Source organism: Schistocerca piceifrons, chromosome 3, assembly GCF_021461385.2.
Source record: "Schistocerca piceifrons isolate TAMUIC-IGC-003096 chromosome 3, iqSchPice1.1, whole genome shotgun sequence".
Classification (NCBI taxonomy): Eukaryota; Metazoa; Arthropoda; class Insecta; order Orthoptera; family Acrididae; genus Schistocerca; species Schistocerca piceifrons.
In genome coordinates this window covers 503,470,461-503,488,707 of record NC_060140.1, presented here as the reverse complement: position 1 = coordinate 503,488,707, position 18,247 = coordinate 503,470,461, and the positions used below count along the sequence as shown (strand labels likewise).

Below are 18,247 nucleotides of genomic sequence, written 5' to 3'. Positions count from 1 at the left end.
TTCATTTCACAGATATGCTATGTTTTGAGGATGATCTGTCTGATTTAACATTTTATTAATAATACAGAACCAGGTTCATGGTAAACAGCTGTGTTCTGTTTATTCACCTTAAGTTTGAATAGATTAGCCATGTGACACAAACTTTTTTGTATATTTTACTTACTATTAAAATTAATAAACCATTACCTTTTGAAATAAACGTTTATCTGTTTATTTCATAATAGAAAAAAATATATTTCATAGCTTTTATAAACCTCTCTTTGCTTTTAAAAGAAACAATGATAGTTTTATAACACTGTTTCTATTCACCCCTATTTGCGGGGTGATTAGGTACACCATGTTTAAATGTTTTTTTTTTTTTTTAATTTATTGAAAGAAAATACTTGATAATAATATCATAAGCTGATAAGAGTAATACAGACCTGAGTTTTGGGTAGTATTCTTTTTTTTTAAACTTGACAAACAATAAGTAAATTTTTCAATCAAAGTTCAAATTTGTTGCTGTTCACCCCATTTTATGGTAACTGTTTTTGAGTTCCTCACAAAATGGTTTGTGTGATCAAAGGAAATGACATGACTGTCAATTTGTTGTTTTGTGCAATAACAAATGATATTTATAATGTAATTAATCCAATGCACATAATATGAGAACATATCTCCAGTACATATTCATGAACATTACACAACATTACTATTTTGTAAATTATTGACCAGAAAACTCAGTTGGAAGACTTCTATTCAGGTTTTCCATCGTTTTCCTTGAAGATTTAGCCCAACTGGGAAAGTCTGAACTAATTAAAACACCTATGGCCATACTGATTGATTGAAGCACTTTTACATAGAAAACAGAAATAGATATCACAGACTAGTATCTGAATAAACCTAAGGAACTGTATAAAATGACAATATACATCATGCACAGAATGGAATGAAATCATTGTAATCCTTTTTAATTTTTCATACACATGTCAAAAATGATTGATTTCTCATAAATAGGCTTCTCACTGTTTTTCCATAGACCACTATTTAGAAAAATTGGTGTAATCAAATAGCTTTTATGTGGAGCAACAGTCCCTGAAACCAATATTCCATGAGACATTATAAAATTTCTTCAGGTATAAAAATAGAACTAAAATTGAATCAGCAACAATTTCTTTCTTATAGCATGATACTTACATTCAATAATCTTAATGTACAGGCACTAGAGATAATAATGCCCAGTGGCTGCAAACTGATATCACTTGCATAATAAAGTACAGTGCTATAATGCATAAATTTTTTTAAATAAAGGAAAGAAATAATTCTCAAATCAATTACACTGTCACTAAGAAATTTAAACATTCAGCACAATAATGATAATGTTACCATGAAAGACTGAAATTAGACAATGTTAGTATTCTACAATGAATGTTGACACAACCAAATACATCAGTGAAAGACCAGATATGTGGTCATATTATCATACATTTGACCCATTGCTGCTGACAAGCACAAATGAGCTGTGGTGGCGAGCAAAATTAAAAGCCGAGGGGAGATAGAGAAAAATGAGAAAAATACCAAATTCTTTGTTCTCACTCACCATATAGTGGAGATACTGAGTCGCGATAGGCACAATAAAAAGATTCACACAATCATAGCTTTCAGCCATTAAGGCCTTTGTCAGCAGTAGACACACATACACACACGCAAGCGCAGCTTGCACACACGTCAGCAGTCTCAGAGAGCTGAAACTACACTGCGAGCAGCAGCACCAGTGCATGATGGGAGTGGCGACTGGGTGGGGGTAAGGAGGAGGCGGAGGCAGGGAGGGGGAGGGATAGTATGGTGGGAATGGCGGACAGTGAAGAGTTGCAGTTTAGACGGAGGGTAGGAGAGAAGGTGTGGAGGAGGGAGGGGTTAAGTAGCGGAAAGGAGAGAAATAAGAATAAATTAAAAGACTGGGTTTTGGTGGTGAAATTATGGCTGTGTAGTGCTGGAATGGGAACAGGGAGGGGGCTGGATGGGTGAGGACAGTGACTAACGAAGGTTGAGGCCAGGAGGGTTATGGGAACCTAGGATGTATTACAGGGAAAGTTCCCACCTACGCAATTCAGAAAAGCTTGTGTTGGTGGGATGGATCCATATGGCACAGGCTGTGAAGCAGTCATTGAGATGAAGGGTATCATGTTTGGCAGCGTGTTTGGCTACAAGGTGGTCCACTTGTTTTTTGGCCACAGTTTGTCGGTGGCCATTCATGCGGACAGACAGCTTGTTCGTTGTCGTGCCTACATAGAATGCAGCACAGTGGTTGCAGCTTATCTTGTAAATCACATGATTGGTTTCACAGGTAGCCCTGCCTTTGATGGAATAGGTGATGTTAGTGACCGAACTGGAGTAGGTAGTGGTGGTAGGAGGATGTATGGGACAGGTCTTGGATCTAGGTCTATTACAGGGGTATGAGCCATGAGGTAAGGGATTGGGAGCAGGGGTTGTGTAAGGATGGATGAGTATATTGTGTAGGTTCGGTGGACGGCAGAATACCATGGTAGGAGGGGTGGGAAGGATAGTGGGTAGGGCATTTCTCATTTCAGGGCACGACGAGAGGTAATTGAAACCCTGGCGGAGAATGTAATTCAGTTGCTCAGTCCTGGATGGTACTGAGTTATGAGGGGAATGCTCCTCAGTGGCCAGACTGGAAAGATAAGGCACGGGAGATTTGTTTTTGTACAAGGATGGGAGGATAATTACGGTCATTGAAGGCTTCAGTGAGACCTTCGGTATATTTAGAGAGAGACTTCTTGTAGCTGCAGATGCGACGACCACGGGTGGCCAGGCTGTATAGAAGGGAATTCTTGGTATGAAATGGGTGGCAACTGTCGACTGTCCTGTGACTGAGACCATGTGGCATCTGTTTGTTGAGATTCTTAAATACTCTCTGTGTAAGGGCTGCTGTTGTATCCAAGATTTGTAAAAAAAAAATTAAAATCAAATATCCATATTTATATTGAATGGCTGCTTTAATGTGCTGTGACTTATTTATTTTGAAAAGTTATGTACATTAATTGTCAGTAAACAACAAGACAATTATTTTTAAGTTTTTCAATTAAAGTACTATAAAATACTATGGTGAGACTGTACGAATACAAGTCCCTGATGCTGATCAATGGTTTAAAATATGTTTGCAGTTGTTGTTGGAATAAAAGCCTTTGACTTTTCTAAATATAGAAAACAAAGATAGCATCCTCAAGCAGCTTTTCACCTGTAATCTGTTCATGATTTGTAAAGGAAAGTTACTTTTCCTAGACGATATTTATTATCAAGAATGTTGCTGAGAGAAGCAATGAAAACTGAGTCAAGGAGTGGAGGGCAAGGCTGTAGTTGTGAAATAAGTACTCCACAATGAATTTAGCTTTGAAAGCAAAGGACTATTATGCAGTTAAATCTATGGTAACACTTTAAATTTTAGTAAAAGTAAAACGGTATAAGGTTAATCACATAATTTACGTTTATTATTGGTATTATTTTCTCTTCTGATGATCAATGTGCTGTTCACTGTAGGTTCCACAGTTTATTTATGTGTGCTGTTTCTTAAGCTTTCTTCTATTTTGAGAAATATAGTAATACTATTTTTCATGTTTTGACATGTATCACATATTAAATAACTGAATTTTTGTCTTAATGTAAGCAAAATATTTTTGTTCGGCATCCACCATTGGTGCAAGTTGACTCTTGACATTTAGAGGTGTAAACGGAAAATAATGATACTTAGTACATATTTCATACATACACCAAGTGAATGTATGAATGCTGATATTCACCAGAGAATACTGACATTTGTCGGATGTCCTTCTCTCATAGTAACATTTACTTTGCTATGTTGACCAGAAATCCATTTTATTCTCAGTTATAGAAATGATGAAGTATGATAACACTAATTATGTTGTTAAATGTGCTTTCTGCAAATGAGTCTAAATAAACAAAAATATTTAAAGTGTTATGCAATGTTACTATATGACAAGTCCTCGCATGTGATTATACATTAATTCCATTAATAGGAAGCCTAAAAATTTTAACAAATCTACTTTCTTATCATTAGATTTCACACTCTCACAGAAAGGAAACACAAGAACTACACAAACAAATCTATTTTCCTCACAGAAGTTTTATGTTGCCATTTTCAAAAACTTGTTTAGTCAGAAAAATAACAGAATTTGAAAAACAAATTTCAATGAACATATTATTATTATTGCCATAGAATAGAGTGTATGAAATGTATATATACATATGTTGTAAATCTCTACAGTAAAAAAAATTGCAATAGTCAAGCTGATGATTGCTCTTTTTTTGTTGTTGTTGTGATCTTCAGTCCAACACTGGTTTGATGCAGCTCTCCATGCTGCTCTATCCTGTACAAGCCTCTTCATCTCTGAGTAACTACCACAACCTACATCCTTCTGAATCTGCAAGAACAGTTTCCTGGCCACCTGATCTCCTTATGAGGGTCTATTCCATGGCCCATCATTAACTGGATTTGAGCCCCCATGATTTTGCTTTGGGTATATCTCAAAGCAGAGGTTTACAAAGTTTGACTGAAAACCTTGGGAGTTCTTAAGAGGGCAACTACAGATGTCATCGCTGGAATAATGCAAGATATGCTGAGAAGAGTTTTTGAAAACTTTTTTGAATGACTCTGGTCGTCACCAGGGTGAATTTTCAAGACCTCATGGAAATAAAAATGCCATTGAATGTAGTTCTCAGAAATAATTTTTTGTTGATTCTGTTCTGCCCCATCTTGTGTATCTATACTCTGCAATCTGCTGTGAAGTGCTTAGGAGAGTGTACTTCCCACTGTAACACACTTTAAGGTTTCTTGCATTCAATTTGAGTATGAAACCAAGGAAAACAACGCTTCTTGAAACTCTGTAAGTAGGCTTCTGTGGGATATCTGGTGTGAATTGACATATTCACATTTTTCCGCATTTCAGTGATGCTCTAGTTTGGGTAAAGAACAAAAAACTATGATTATTTGTGTTTCTCTTCTTTGGATACAATAACTACCCAGTGTGTGTGTCTCACACAATTGAGCAATATTCTAGCATTGGTCTCATGTATGTAAGCCATATTCTTTGTAGATTAAGAGTGTTTTTCTAGAATCCTGCCAATGGATCAAATTCTACCACCTGCTTTGTCTCTGACTAAGCCTATGTGATCATTTCATTTCAGATCCCTACTAATTGTTACTCCTAAATATGTGTATGAGCTAACTGATTCCTGTTGTGACTCATTGTTATTGTATTCATCTTATAGGTCTGCATTTTGCGAAGTTTCTAAACTTTTAAAGCAAGATGCCAATCTCTGCATGATTCTGAAGTGTTATCAAGTTCTCTATGAATATTTACCATAAGGCCCCCCTCTCTGAATATTTGTGCAGTTTCTTCAGACAGCAGTTCATTATAGATCACTGCAGTAATCTGCAGTAGGTCATACATTATTAATAATAGAGTTTAGCAGGTCATTTACAGTATATACAACATGAACACCAAGGGCCCCAACATATTTTCCTGGGATACACCTTACATTACTTCTACATCTGTCGATGACTCTCCATCCAAGAAAATATGCTACATTCTCGCTACCAGGAAATCCTCAACCTAGCCACTAATTTTGTTTCATATTCCAAATGATTATAATTCCATTAATAAACAATGATGTGGTACTGACAAGGAAACGTCACCAACTCAACCTCATATTTTTAAGAGAAGGAAGTAGCCTTTCAAGATACCAGCCCTAGCAACTGATCTGGTGTGAGAATTTGGGCCATAATTCTGATAGTATGTAGTTATGACTGGTTTGATGCAGCTCTCCATGCTACTCTAGCCTGTGCAAGCCTCTTCGTCTCCAAGTAACTACCGCAACCTACATCCTTCTGAATCCGCTCAGTGTATTCATCTCTTGGTCTCCCTCTACAATTTTTACCCTCCACACTTCCCTCCAATACTAAATTGGTGATCTCTTGATGTCTCAGAACATTTCCTACCGACTGATCCCTTCTTCTAGTCAAGTTGTACCACAAATTTCTCTTCTCCACAGTTCCAATCTGTACCTCCCTCATTATTTACGTGGTCTACCCATCTAATTTTCAGCATTTTTCTGTAGCATCACATTTCAAAAGCTTCTGTTCTCTTCTTGTCTAAATTGTTTATCATCCATGTTTCACTTCCATACATGGCTACACTCCAAACAAATACTTTCAGAAAAGACCTATACTAAATGTTAATAAATTTCTCTTCTTTGGAAATGCTTTCCTTGCCATTGCCATTCTACATTTTATATCCTACTTCGACCAGCATCAGTTATTTTGCTGCCCAAATAGCAAAGCTCATCTAATACTTAGTGTCTCATTTCATAATCTGATTCTTTCAGCCTAAACTGATTTGATTCAACTACATTCCATTATCCTCGTTTTGCTTTTGTTGATGTTCATCTTATATCATCCTTTCAAGACACAGTCTGTTCCATTCAACTGCCTTCCAAGTCCTTTGCTGTGTCCGACAGATTTACAATGTCATCGGAAAACCTCAAGGTTTTTATTTCTTCTCCATGGATTTCAATTTCTACTCCAAATTTTTCTTCTGTTTCTGCCACTGCTTGCTCAATATACAGACTGAATAACATTGGGGATAGGCTACAATGCTGTCTCACTCCCTTCCAACCACTGCTTCCCTTTTGTACCCCTTGATTCTTATAACTGACATCTGGTTTCTGTACAAATTGTAAACAGCCTTTCATTCCATGTATTTTACCCCTGCTATCTTAAAAATTTGAAAAAGAGTATTCCAGTCAACATTGTCAAAAGCTTTCTCTAAGTCTACAAATGCTATAAATGTAGATTTGTCTTTCCTTAACTTCTCTACTAAGATAATAGGGTCAATATTGCCTTGCATGTTCCTACTTTTCTATGGAATCCGAACTGATCTTTCCCAAGGTTGGCTTCTACTAGCTTTTCCATTCATCTGTAAGGAATTCATGTTAGTATTTTGCAACTGTGACTTATTAATCTGATCGTTTGGTAATTCAAACACCTGTCAGCACATACTTTCTTTGAAATTGGAATTATTATATTTTTCTTGAAGTCTGACGGTATTTCGCCTGTCTCAGACATCTTCCTTACCAGATGAAAGAGTTTTGTCATGGCTGTCTCTCTGAAGGCTATCAGTACTTCTAATGGAAAGTTATCTACTCCAGGGGCCTTGTTTTGACTTAGGTCTTTCAGTACTCTGTCCAATTCTTCACACAGTATCAGATCTCCTATCTCATCTCCATCTACATCCTCTTCCATTTCCATAATATTGCCCTCAGGTACATTGCCGTTATAGACCTTCTTCACATTCCTTCCACCTTTCTGCTTTCCCTTCTTTGCTTAGGACTGGTTTTCCATCTGAGCTTGATGTTCATAAAGGCAGTTCTCTTTTTCTCTGAGGGTTTCTTGAATTTTCCTGTACATGACACCTGTCTTACCCCTAGTGATGTATACTTCTAAATCCTTACATTTGTTCACTAGCCATTCCTGCTTAGCCATTTTGCACTTCCCACCCATCGCATTTTTGAGACAGTATGATTTTTCACCTGCTTCATTTACTGCATTTTTATATTTTCTCCCTTCAACAGTTAAATTCAGTATCACTTGTGTTACCCAAGGATTCATACTAGCCCTCGTCCTTTTATCTACTTGATCCTCCGCTGCCTTCACTATTTCATCTCTCAAAGCTACCCATTTTTCTTCTTCTGTATTCCTTTCGCCTGTTCTTGTCAACTGTTCCCTAATGCTCCCTCTGAAACTCTCTACAACCTCTGTTTCTTTCAGTTTATCTAGATCCCAACTACTTAAATTCCTATTTATAAGAAATAAAATACAAGTCTGTGCAAGTAATGTATAATGAATACACACACACTGTAAGTACTGAGATGATCATAATTTCTAATGTTTTGGGACCTGAATATTCATGTCCTGTCATGATAAAAACATTCTTTGTATTAATTCCATGTGGTATCATTGTTTTCAATTGGTTCTTGGTGTGTCATTATGTGAGTGGTCACAAAATAGCACAAAGTGGATCTTTTTGAAAACAGTGAATTTTTATATGCATGTTGTACATAACCTGATTTTATGCACAGAATGCACACACTAAGGTGGGTGTGTCTTGACATGTGACTGAAAGCTTTGAGTGAGAAGCTATAGTGAATGCTGCTGAGATAAGTCCATACCACAGCAACTTTACAAAATACAGAGAATTGTGATACACCATTTTAAAGAGTGTGGCGTGTAGAGCAATTTAATACCATCTGTATAAAGTAAATTAATTGGAGCTCTTATGAGTGAAGAAAAAGGCACAGGTCAAATCTTGTATAATTAATAGCTCTAACCAAAGAAAGTACAAAGATGGTCAAAGTCTCAGATTAAAAAACTTTGTGCAGCTCATCAGCTGATATTCTCATCTACATTTGGAACATCACTTCGTGCCTGTAAAGGCAATTATATGCAAAGCCAATCAAAAACCAAATAATTAAACATGACAGCTGCACACAATAAGAATCCAGCATTTGCTTTCATATATACCAGACACTAGTTTTGTAATATACAAGCACAAGTCAAAAAGTAAAGGTAAATTTTAAAAAGAAATTTGCCACCAGGAATATAATGTTGCAAGTAACAATATTTATTTCCCTGCTTAATCTAACCCTTTATGCATTTACTCCAGCACTTGACAAACTTTCTAATTCGAGTCTGGAAGAAACTTTGTGGCATCTAGGACAGCCAGACTTTCACAGCCTCCATAACCTCATGATCTGACAAAAACTTGGACTCACGTTGGTGCCTCTTCATAGAAGCAATGTGTAAAAATCAGGTGGAGCCAAGTCAAGATTGTACACTGGGTACTCCAGCAGCTCAAAACCAAGATTTTCACACATATCTCATCAATAATTGCTATGTGACTGAGAAAGTATTCTCCTTCCTATGATTTTGACGTTTCTAAGCATTCCTGTTTGTGTTTGTTTGTCAGCTGACATGATACCCAATGAGCACTAATTTTATGACACTTCAGAGAATTGAGTATGATTACAAATGGTGAACCACAGCTAATGTTCAACTAATGCACAATATCATCAGTTCTGGTATGGCAATCATCCAGCTGTCTCAATTTCCCTTTTTGTGTTCAAAGTGAATGGCCTACTCACATTCTGTATGTCAAACATATATAACATCCACTTTTCAACTGATTTATTCACTCACCAATTAATTGTCACACTGCAGCTGCATTATGCAGATAAGTTCTTCTTTGCTGCATTTGATCAATGGAACATTAATAACAAAATTCTTTGAAATCGCTACTAGTAGAGCCGTTCACTGGAGTGATACCTCTACTTCTCAAGAACAACAGTGAAGTTAATACATGTCATTATTGAGTCAGTTCTGTCAACCTATATAACAGAAAGAAATTGTCTTTACTTCTTGACTTGCCCACATATGTTCACACGATTTATTTGCTAATTTAGAGTTAGTTGAAGTTTTTGTAATGAAGATTTCAAACAATTTATATCTACTCATGTTCTGATAAACAGATTTTAACAGCAGAAAGAAAAGGTAATTTCTTGTAAAAATGATTTGCTGTCTAGTTTGTTAATAAGAAGTTTTCAGCATTATTGGTAATTTAGTAAAATTGTGCAACCCTGTTAATTATTTTTTAATTAATTGTGGCTGAACTCTTCAATTTGTAGCTTACTGGAATATCTCAAAATAATTGGCACAGAAGTGGGCATCTTAGACATCCTGGAGGGTTACAACTGTGTACTGGACTGGGATTTGAATCCAAAACTTTGGCTTTTGCGGGTAAGGTTCTTACTGGCTGAGCTGTCTAAGCATGACTGACAGCCCATCCTCAAAGCTTCACTTCTGATAGTACTCAGTACTCTCTCCTACTTTCTGCATGCCTTGTGGGACTATCAGTTATGGAAGAAAGGATACCGAGGAGAAATGACTTAGCCACAGCATATAAACATCATCTTATGTACTTAGATTTTAGTCAATGTGAACAATATAGAATTAATAAATTTTTGCTGGTGTAAATTCTGAACCTAATGACTTGTACTTATAGCAATTGCAGCCTGAAGGTATAACAGCTGGCCAGAGTTGGAGTAGTACTCAGTTCTGGACCATGAAGGACACCAGACCAGTGATAGTCTGCACAGCATTTCAGCTGTACATTTTGGCCTGAATTTAGTGTTTTTCACCTGTGTTCCTTCAGCAGTTGACAGAGATTCAGAGTTGAATCTTACTTGGGCTCTGGTTTGATTTCATGATTTCCTGGTGGATTAGTTGGAATTGCGAATTATAGTTACTTGTGGTTTAATGAACAGATGTGAGTTGTATTTATTGGTGGACTGTCAAAAAGTGACTTCTTTAAGCATACGTACTCAGAATTTAGAAATGGTATAGTATTGTCTGCATTATGCAGGGGCTCATGAATCAGTCTACAGACTTAGACATTTCTTTCAAGCACATTTGGTGCAGGTTTTTGCAAATAATGGTAAGTTTGTATTGAGTTTAGGCTCAAAATATGCACCAGTGAACAACATTTGTGATATTTATTTGCACAAACTTTCAGATCTTTTATTTCAAACAATTCATGTTGGTCAGACTGATTTGTAGTAGTATTTAGAAATTATGCACTTTTAAGAAATCGGTTGCATTTGTTTTACTAACTGAACTGACAGAGGTGTATGTGACCACACTCCAAGATCAGTAGTGGTCAATAGTTCAAACAGTAACACAGTGTGAATTATCTGTAATGAGGAAGAAGCCATCACAGATGTGACTAAGTACAATGATTATGACAGTTTGGAGAGAGTCATTCATATCAACACTAACAATTTCTTTTGACCTGACTGAAACTAAATTACTTTGCCAGAATGGTGGCAGCTGTGGAAACTGTTATCCTCCCTTGAGGAAACACAATTGCTCATCTGCAGCATTTATAATGAATGCTGCTCTTATAGTGAAAATGAATAAGATGAGCAAAGTGAAACTAGTCACTGTTGCCTCACTTTTACAAAAAAATAATCACTATACTGTCTTCATGTGTTGTTCTAGTTATTTTGTAGATTTCCAGTTTCAGTTCCTATCAACGTAATCTGACTTCCTGTGTCACCAAAAAGTATTTTACAGCTCAAGATAAAGTCTCAATGGAAAACTGACAAAGACATTCTGGTCACACTGGGCATACATTTTGTAATGAAAAAACTTTGATAGTTTTAGACTAAAAATATCTGCACATGTACTTATGTCACCTTCATGTTGTCAAAATTTCATATAATTTTTTTGCGCTTTCATGTGGCTTGACACATGAGAACAATTCCAACATACAACATATCAAAAAAACCTCAATAATTCTACACTTTGGTGCATGGAACTACATATATTTTTAATCTATTACATAGTATATTGAAAGAATACATTTTTCATTAATGTTGTTATAGCAGGTCACCAGCAATCTATGCTGGTAATTTCTCCCCCTTTTCACTTTATTTGTACTCTTACACAAACTTAAGTGCTTCAGTCTTGATTCAGATTATTACTTAGCAGCTTTGTCTTACACCGTGACATGTTTCATCATCAACAACTGAGACAGTTTGAAAAGCTTTAGGATGTTATTCAAAATAATGTGCCTTGAAAACCAAGAAGATTTTACTCAGGAAACTGCCGTGAAAGATTCTGAGGACAAATACAGTCATTTTAGAAATATTTTGCATGTTTGCCGTGGTAATCTAGCTGTTGGATTGGATTGTAATTTTAAAGGGACTGGTTTTGTGAGCTTGAGGATGAATTTCAGCATCTTCCCTGGCCATCATAGTCACCAGATCTCAATATTATTGAGCCTTAGTGGTCTACTTTCTAGACACAGGTGCATGATCACTCTCCATTGTTAGTTGAACTTGCCATTATTTTGTGAGAAGGATGGTGTAAGATTCACTTGAAAACCATGTTATGACCCGCATTTATCCATTCCAAGATAGCTGAAAGCTGTTTTGAATGCCAACAGTTTTCCTGTACCTTTTTAGTAATGGTAATTTGTTGTGTTTTTGGTGTGTCCATGTTTTTGTCCATCCACTGCAGCTCATAAGGTGCATCTCTGACAGGTGAGTATTGTAATATAAGCCACTTAATTGTATGATAAAAACTGTAAGTGTTGCAGCATGTCTAATCAGACAATAGCTAATATGTTATTAAAATCAGTAGTTGCTGAACATGTGAAGCTACAGAGGCATGCAATATCTGAAATTAAAGAACTCAGTGAGAACTATTATGTATCAAATCACTCAGTCATATATTTTGTGTATGTGAAATGGAATAAGGTGATAAGAAAAACCTGAAACACACCATTGACTCAAAATACACAGTAATACACACATAAGGCAACCAATATAATTTATCTTGTCCTTATCCTGACCTCATGGCATCACTAAAATGGAAGGTGATGTAGTTTATTTAGGTAAAGTTGCTGTTTCATTATATGTGTATACAATTAATTGGCAGATGATACAAAACAGTACAAGAGACAATCAAAGGAATAATATTGCCAGATATCCTGTGTAAACACAATGCTACAATCTATGTTACTTGCATCACTGGCCCAATTTAAAGGTACATTTTTATTGCATAAGTGAGATCAGGGTTACTTAAATTGATATTTATATGCTTTTTATTAAAATGCATTATTGTATTCAGGAATGCACTCAACACATAAATCATATTAATACAAAAGTGATATAGGTATGCCTAAAATAATTTGAATGATGGGCAGTGTTATAAAGTTTCTAGAGTGAGAGTATAAAACGGGTGCTGTCCAATGAACTGCCTAAGGTCATAGGTGATGGAACTGTATCACTTTTTTTCAAGATCTAGTCTCCAATTAAGGGTAGTGGTACACCACACTGCTATGGTGACAGAATATTTTCCATGTAGGTGAACTTATAAACTGAGCAGTGATCCACTGATGCCTAGTTTGAGTGCAGTCTCACATTGCTTCTTTGATAGGTGCAACATGTACTTCAATTAGGCCATAGTAAGCATTGACAGATCAACTTGTACTTTAACCTAGTCATACAGTATGTTGGTTTCACATTCTGGAACTTTTGTAATCTGAATTATGTTGGAGCATGGCCCAGCTAGTGAATAGTGGAATATAGCCAGTGCACATATATCCTGGTGCATAAAAGCTTATAGTCTGTGAAAGGCTATCATTCATCAACATTAATACTTGGTGAAATAATTGTATGATAAAAACTCACAGGTCACCATCATGGTATGGTACAGTAGATCATTGCCCACAACAGCTGAACAGTAATTTCTAAATCTAAACAACTTCTTCCCCTCCCTTAAGACCAAATAACATTTTTGTTGAGGTGTAAACATGCATACTCCATAAACATAAGTGTGGTGGAGGGTATACCAAGGATTGTTATTAACTTTTCTACTCCATCATAAACTGAGTGAGGTAAAAATGATTGCTTATATGCCACCACAGGAACACTAATCTACCTTATTTCATACTCAGGGTCCTTATACCAGATGAACACTGGAAGCAGTAGAATCATTCTGCTGTCTCTTACAAATTATGGTTCTCCGAACTTCCTCCACAAAATTTCATGAGAAGATAATATTCTTCCTTTCAAAGATTTCCAGCTAAGCACGTGGAACATGTCTGAAATACTCTTACACTGCTGAAACAGTCCAGTGCCAAATCTAGCACACAGCCTCTGATTTGCTTCAATGTTTCCCCTTACTCTTATCTGATGGGGGACACTAAATAGTCAAGCAGTATTCAGGAAAAGTTTTCAGTTGTGTGCTGTTTGCAGTCTCCTTTATAGTTGCACTGCACTGAACAGAATGTTTCCAATAAACAGCAGTGGTCATTCGTCTTCCCTAAACTGACCTCATTTCATTTCATATTATTTCTGTGTTACACATAAATACTTAATTTACGCAACTTGATTAAGCAGGATTCCAGTAATACTAACCATCGTAGGAATTTTTCTCCTACCCTTCCACATTGACTTACATTTATCCACATTTAAAGCAGATGTCATTCATTGCACTAAATGGAAATTATTGTCTAAGTCATCCTCAATCCCCTCTAAAGTCAGTCAATGATGACACTTGTCTATACACAAATACATCATCAGCGAACAGTCTGAGATTGCTATCCACCCTCTCTGACAGATTGTTTGTATACTGGGAGAACAGGAGTGCTCCTAGCACGTTTTCCCCTGGAGCACTTTTGGCATTACTTTCGACTTTGATGAAAACTCACTACCAGGATAATGTACTAGGTAGGACAATATATTAGGTTCTGTTGTTCAGAGAGGCTTTGAACCATTCACATGTTTGGCGACGCATTCCATATGCCCACACAAGTGTTCACAGCCTACAGGACTATTATCCAGCAATATTGGAATATAGAGTTTGCCTGTTGACCAGCATCTACAGTCTGCAAAATATCATGTGCAAAAAGGGCAAGTTGTATTTCTCATGAACAATGCTGTTTAAATTCACGCTTATTCATAGATATAAGCTTTCATCTCTTAAGGGTGATGAAGCAGACCAATGGTGAAGATATTTATCACTATGTATTTCGCATACATGATCGTAGTCCTAATTTTTTGGGTATACAAGTTTTGATTTTTAACAGTAGTTTAACTTAATTACATTACTATATTAATAGTATCTTAGTGTTCCACATAACTTTAGTGACTTTTGTGATCTGTAGTGAATAGAATATTACTGTTACTGGCTAGATAAATTTTGTAAAAAAATATTGTAAACAACTGTGAGCAAGACGTGTTTGAGCTGCCATAGGAAAGTCAGTTCTGGGGTTCTGTGTAGCTGTTGTGGCAGATGGTTACTTTGGGGTGAATGTAGAGCCATGGGAATTGGGGGAGTAAATGGAAATGGAAATGAGCAACAATAGATTTGCCTTGCTACCTCAGTCAGCTAAGTAAGAGGCTCAAGTAGATGTAAGTGTAGTCAGCACTCAACAGACTTTTACTTGGAAACCAACTGTTGCAAAAAAGCAGAAAGTACGAGGAAAGTTCTGTTGTTAGGTAGTAGCCATGGAAGAGGTGTGCGCCAGATCTTGCAGGAAAAATTAGGTGACAGGTACCAGGTCACAAGTATTTTCAAGCCCAGTGCAAGTCTTAGCCAAGTGATAGAAGATGTAGGATCACTGTGCAAGGGTTTTTACAAAGCAGGACCATGTTGTGGTAGTGGGTGGAGTGGGAAACAGTATTGATGGGGATCAGAGCTACAATACTGAGTATTACCTGGTAAAAATAGCATCTGCAATGAGCCATACAAACGTTGGCTTGGTTCCTGCTATCATGCAGTATGACTGGCCCCAATTGAACAGTTCTGTCAGGAGGGTCAATATGGTGCTAGATCAGCTGCTTCAGGCGACTACTTTGTCAGGCATATGCTTGGTTCCTGTTGATGGATAAGGTAGGTGAGACTAGGACTTCACAAGACATTGCCTGCATCTTAGTAGCAAAGGGAAGGGTAAACTGGCTGGGATGATGGCAAAATATTTAAGGGGGGATTGGGGGGGGGGGGTACTGAAACTCATGGGAGTACTTTTTTAGGCTAAGATCAGTGTCCATTCATCCTACATTGATTGAAATTAAGCTTAATGAGACAGGCAGGTACTAGAGATGTGAAAATGTCCCAAGATTCCCATAACAGTACAGTGAAAAATAATGTTACTATGCCGCAAGATTCACATAAAAGCACAGAGAAAGATAATGTTAATACACTGCATCAGAATATCAGGGGATTAAAAAACAAAATAGATGAGCTTCTTGTTTGTTTAGAAGATTTAGAAACTGGGGGTGGAATAGTTGTACTAAGCCTGCCTGAACATTATATTGTGACAGGTACGGAAATGGTAAACATAGCTGGATATAAGCTTTCAGTACATGTAAGTAGAGACACTATGGAGAGAGGAGGAGTTGCCATATATGTTAAAATCAGTCATAGTGTGAAAAATTTGGAAACAAAAAAAAAAAAATTGTGTAGAGCAATATATAGAAGCATTTGCATGTGAGCTTAAACAAAATAATGGCACTTTTATAATGGTAGCTGTGAATAGGTCCCCATTGGGAAATTTTCAAATATTTTTGGAAAACTTGGATTATTTGTCGTGTCACCTGTCAACAAAGGAAAGCAAATTATTGTTTGCGGAGATTTCAACATATATTTTCTGAAAGAGTCCAATAGAAAGCTTGACCTTGAAGTATTACTTGGTTCTTTCATTTTGCCATCAGTTATTGATTTTCCTACTTGGGTGGTTCAGGAAAGCAGCACACTAATAGATTATGTTTTCATAGACCATAATAAATTTAATCAAATAAAAACTTTTCCTGTTAAGAATGGTCTGTCTGAGCATGATGCACAGCTAGTTACATTATATAATATAGCTCCATACACTAATGCAAAACAGTCCTCCAAAATAGTGCATTCCATTAATGATTAAACAATCCAAAATTTTAGGGGAAGCTTGCAACAGTTAGACTTGGATGAGGTGTACAGGGAACATGATGCTAATTTAAAATTTAACCTATTTCACAATTACTTTGTGAGTATATTTGAAAACAGTTTCCCTAAGAAGACAGTGAAATATAATTGTAAGAAACCAAGTAACAAGCCATGGCTTACTAAAGGGATAAAAATATCTTGTAAACAGAAAAGGGGAATGTATCTTATAGCTAGGAGGAGTAATGATCCCAAAACAGAGAAACATTATAAAAACTCCTGCATTGTATTAAGAAAAGTTATTAAAAAGTCCAGAAGTATGTGCATTATGTCTGAGATTAGCACATCTGTTAATAAAATTAAAACAATTTGGAATATTGTGAAAAGGGAAATAGGGCAACCGAGAGCACAGGAAGACTGTATATCTATCAAACACAATGAAAAGTTTGTTGACAAGGAGTCAGAAGTAGAAAACATTTTGAATAATCATTTTTAAGTGTTGTAGAGAAAATAGGATCCAGCTATTCATTAGAAAATGTAAGGCAGTATATGGAAGAGGCAGTACCTATGCAATTTGATAAAATTGAAATTCAACCCTCCTCTCCTACTGAAATTAGGAGAATACTAAATTCACTCAAAAGTAAAAGCTCACATGGAATTGATGGCATTTCCAACAGAGTACTTAAAGCTTGTTCCCAACAAATCAGTAGGATTCTTAGCCACATATGTAGCAGCTCACTGAAACTGGGGATTTTTCCAGATAGACTGAAATATGCTATTGTTAAACCATTGCATAAAAAAGGGGATAGATCTGATGATAATAACTACTGCCAAATCTCACTTCTGACAGCTTTATCCCAAATTCTTGAAAAAGTAATGTATTCACGAGTAGCATCGCATATTTGTAAAAATGAAATACTAACAAAATATCAATTTGTTTTTCAGAAAGGCTATTCAACAGAAAATGCTATATTTGCTTTCACTGAACAAATATTAAATGCACTGAATAACCAAACATCATCCATTTGGATATTTTGTGATCCCTCAAAGGCTTTTGAGTGTGTGAATCATGAAATTCTTCTAGATAAACTTACGTTTGGTTGGGTTGTTTGGCGGAGGAGACCAGATAGCGAGGTCATCAGTCTCATCCGATTATGGAAGGACAGGGAAGGAAGTCAGCCATGCTGTTTCAAAGGATCCATCCCAGCATTTGCCTGAAGCGATTCGGGGAAATCACGGAAAACCTAAATCAGGCTAGCCGGATGCGGGATTGAACTGTCGTCCTCCCGAATGCGAGTCCAGTGTGCTAGCCCCTTAAGCTTAAGTATTGTAGTATGAGTGGGATAGTGCACAAATGGTTTAATTCATACTTAATTGGACGAATGAAGAGGGTTGAAATTAACAGTACAGATAGTCTTCAAAAACCAGCACAGTCCTCTAACTGGGGAGGTATCAAGAATGGTGTCCCACAGGATTCAGTCTTGGGTCCCTTCTTGTTCCTAATATATATTAACGACTTGCCACTCTATATGAAGGTGCAAAGCTAGTTATTTTTGCTGAAGATATAAGTGTAGTAACCACACTCAAGAAGCAAGAATTAGCTGAGGAAATTGCAAATTCTTTTCTTTCAGAAAATTATTAAGTTGTTCTCTGCAAATGGACACTCACAAAATTTTGAGAAAACAC

The 18,247-nt window shown here is 36.5% G+C and overlaps 1 protein-coding gene across 1 annotated transcript in view; it reads right to left on the bottom strand.

The window, feature by feature from the left end:
- Positions 1-468: 468 nt before the first annotated feature.
- LOC124788540 (1-phosphatidylinositol 3-phosphate 5-kinase) overlaps positions 469-18,247 on the bottom strand; it is a 407,657-nt gene continuing 389,878 nt past the window's right edge. The window contains exon 30 of the mRNA XM_047255810.1: positions 469-1,074. Within this exon, the coding sequence (XP_047111766.1) occupies positions 950-1,074 (125 nt within the window). The 3' untranslated portion in view covers positions 469-949. The remainder of the gene's footprint in view (positions 1,075-18,247) is intronic.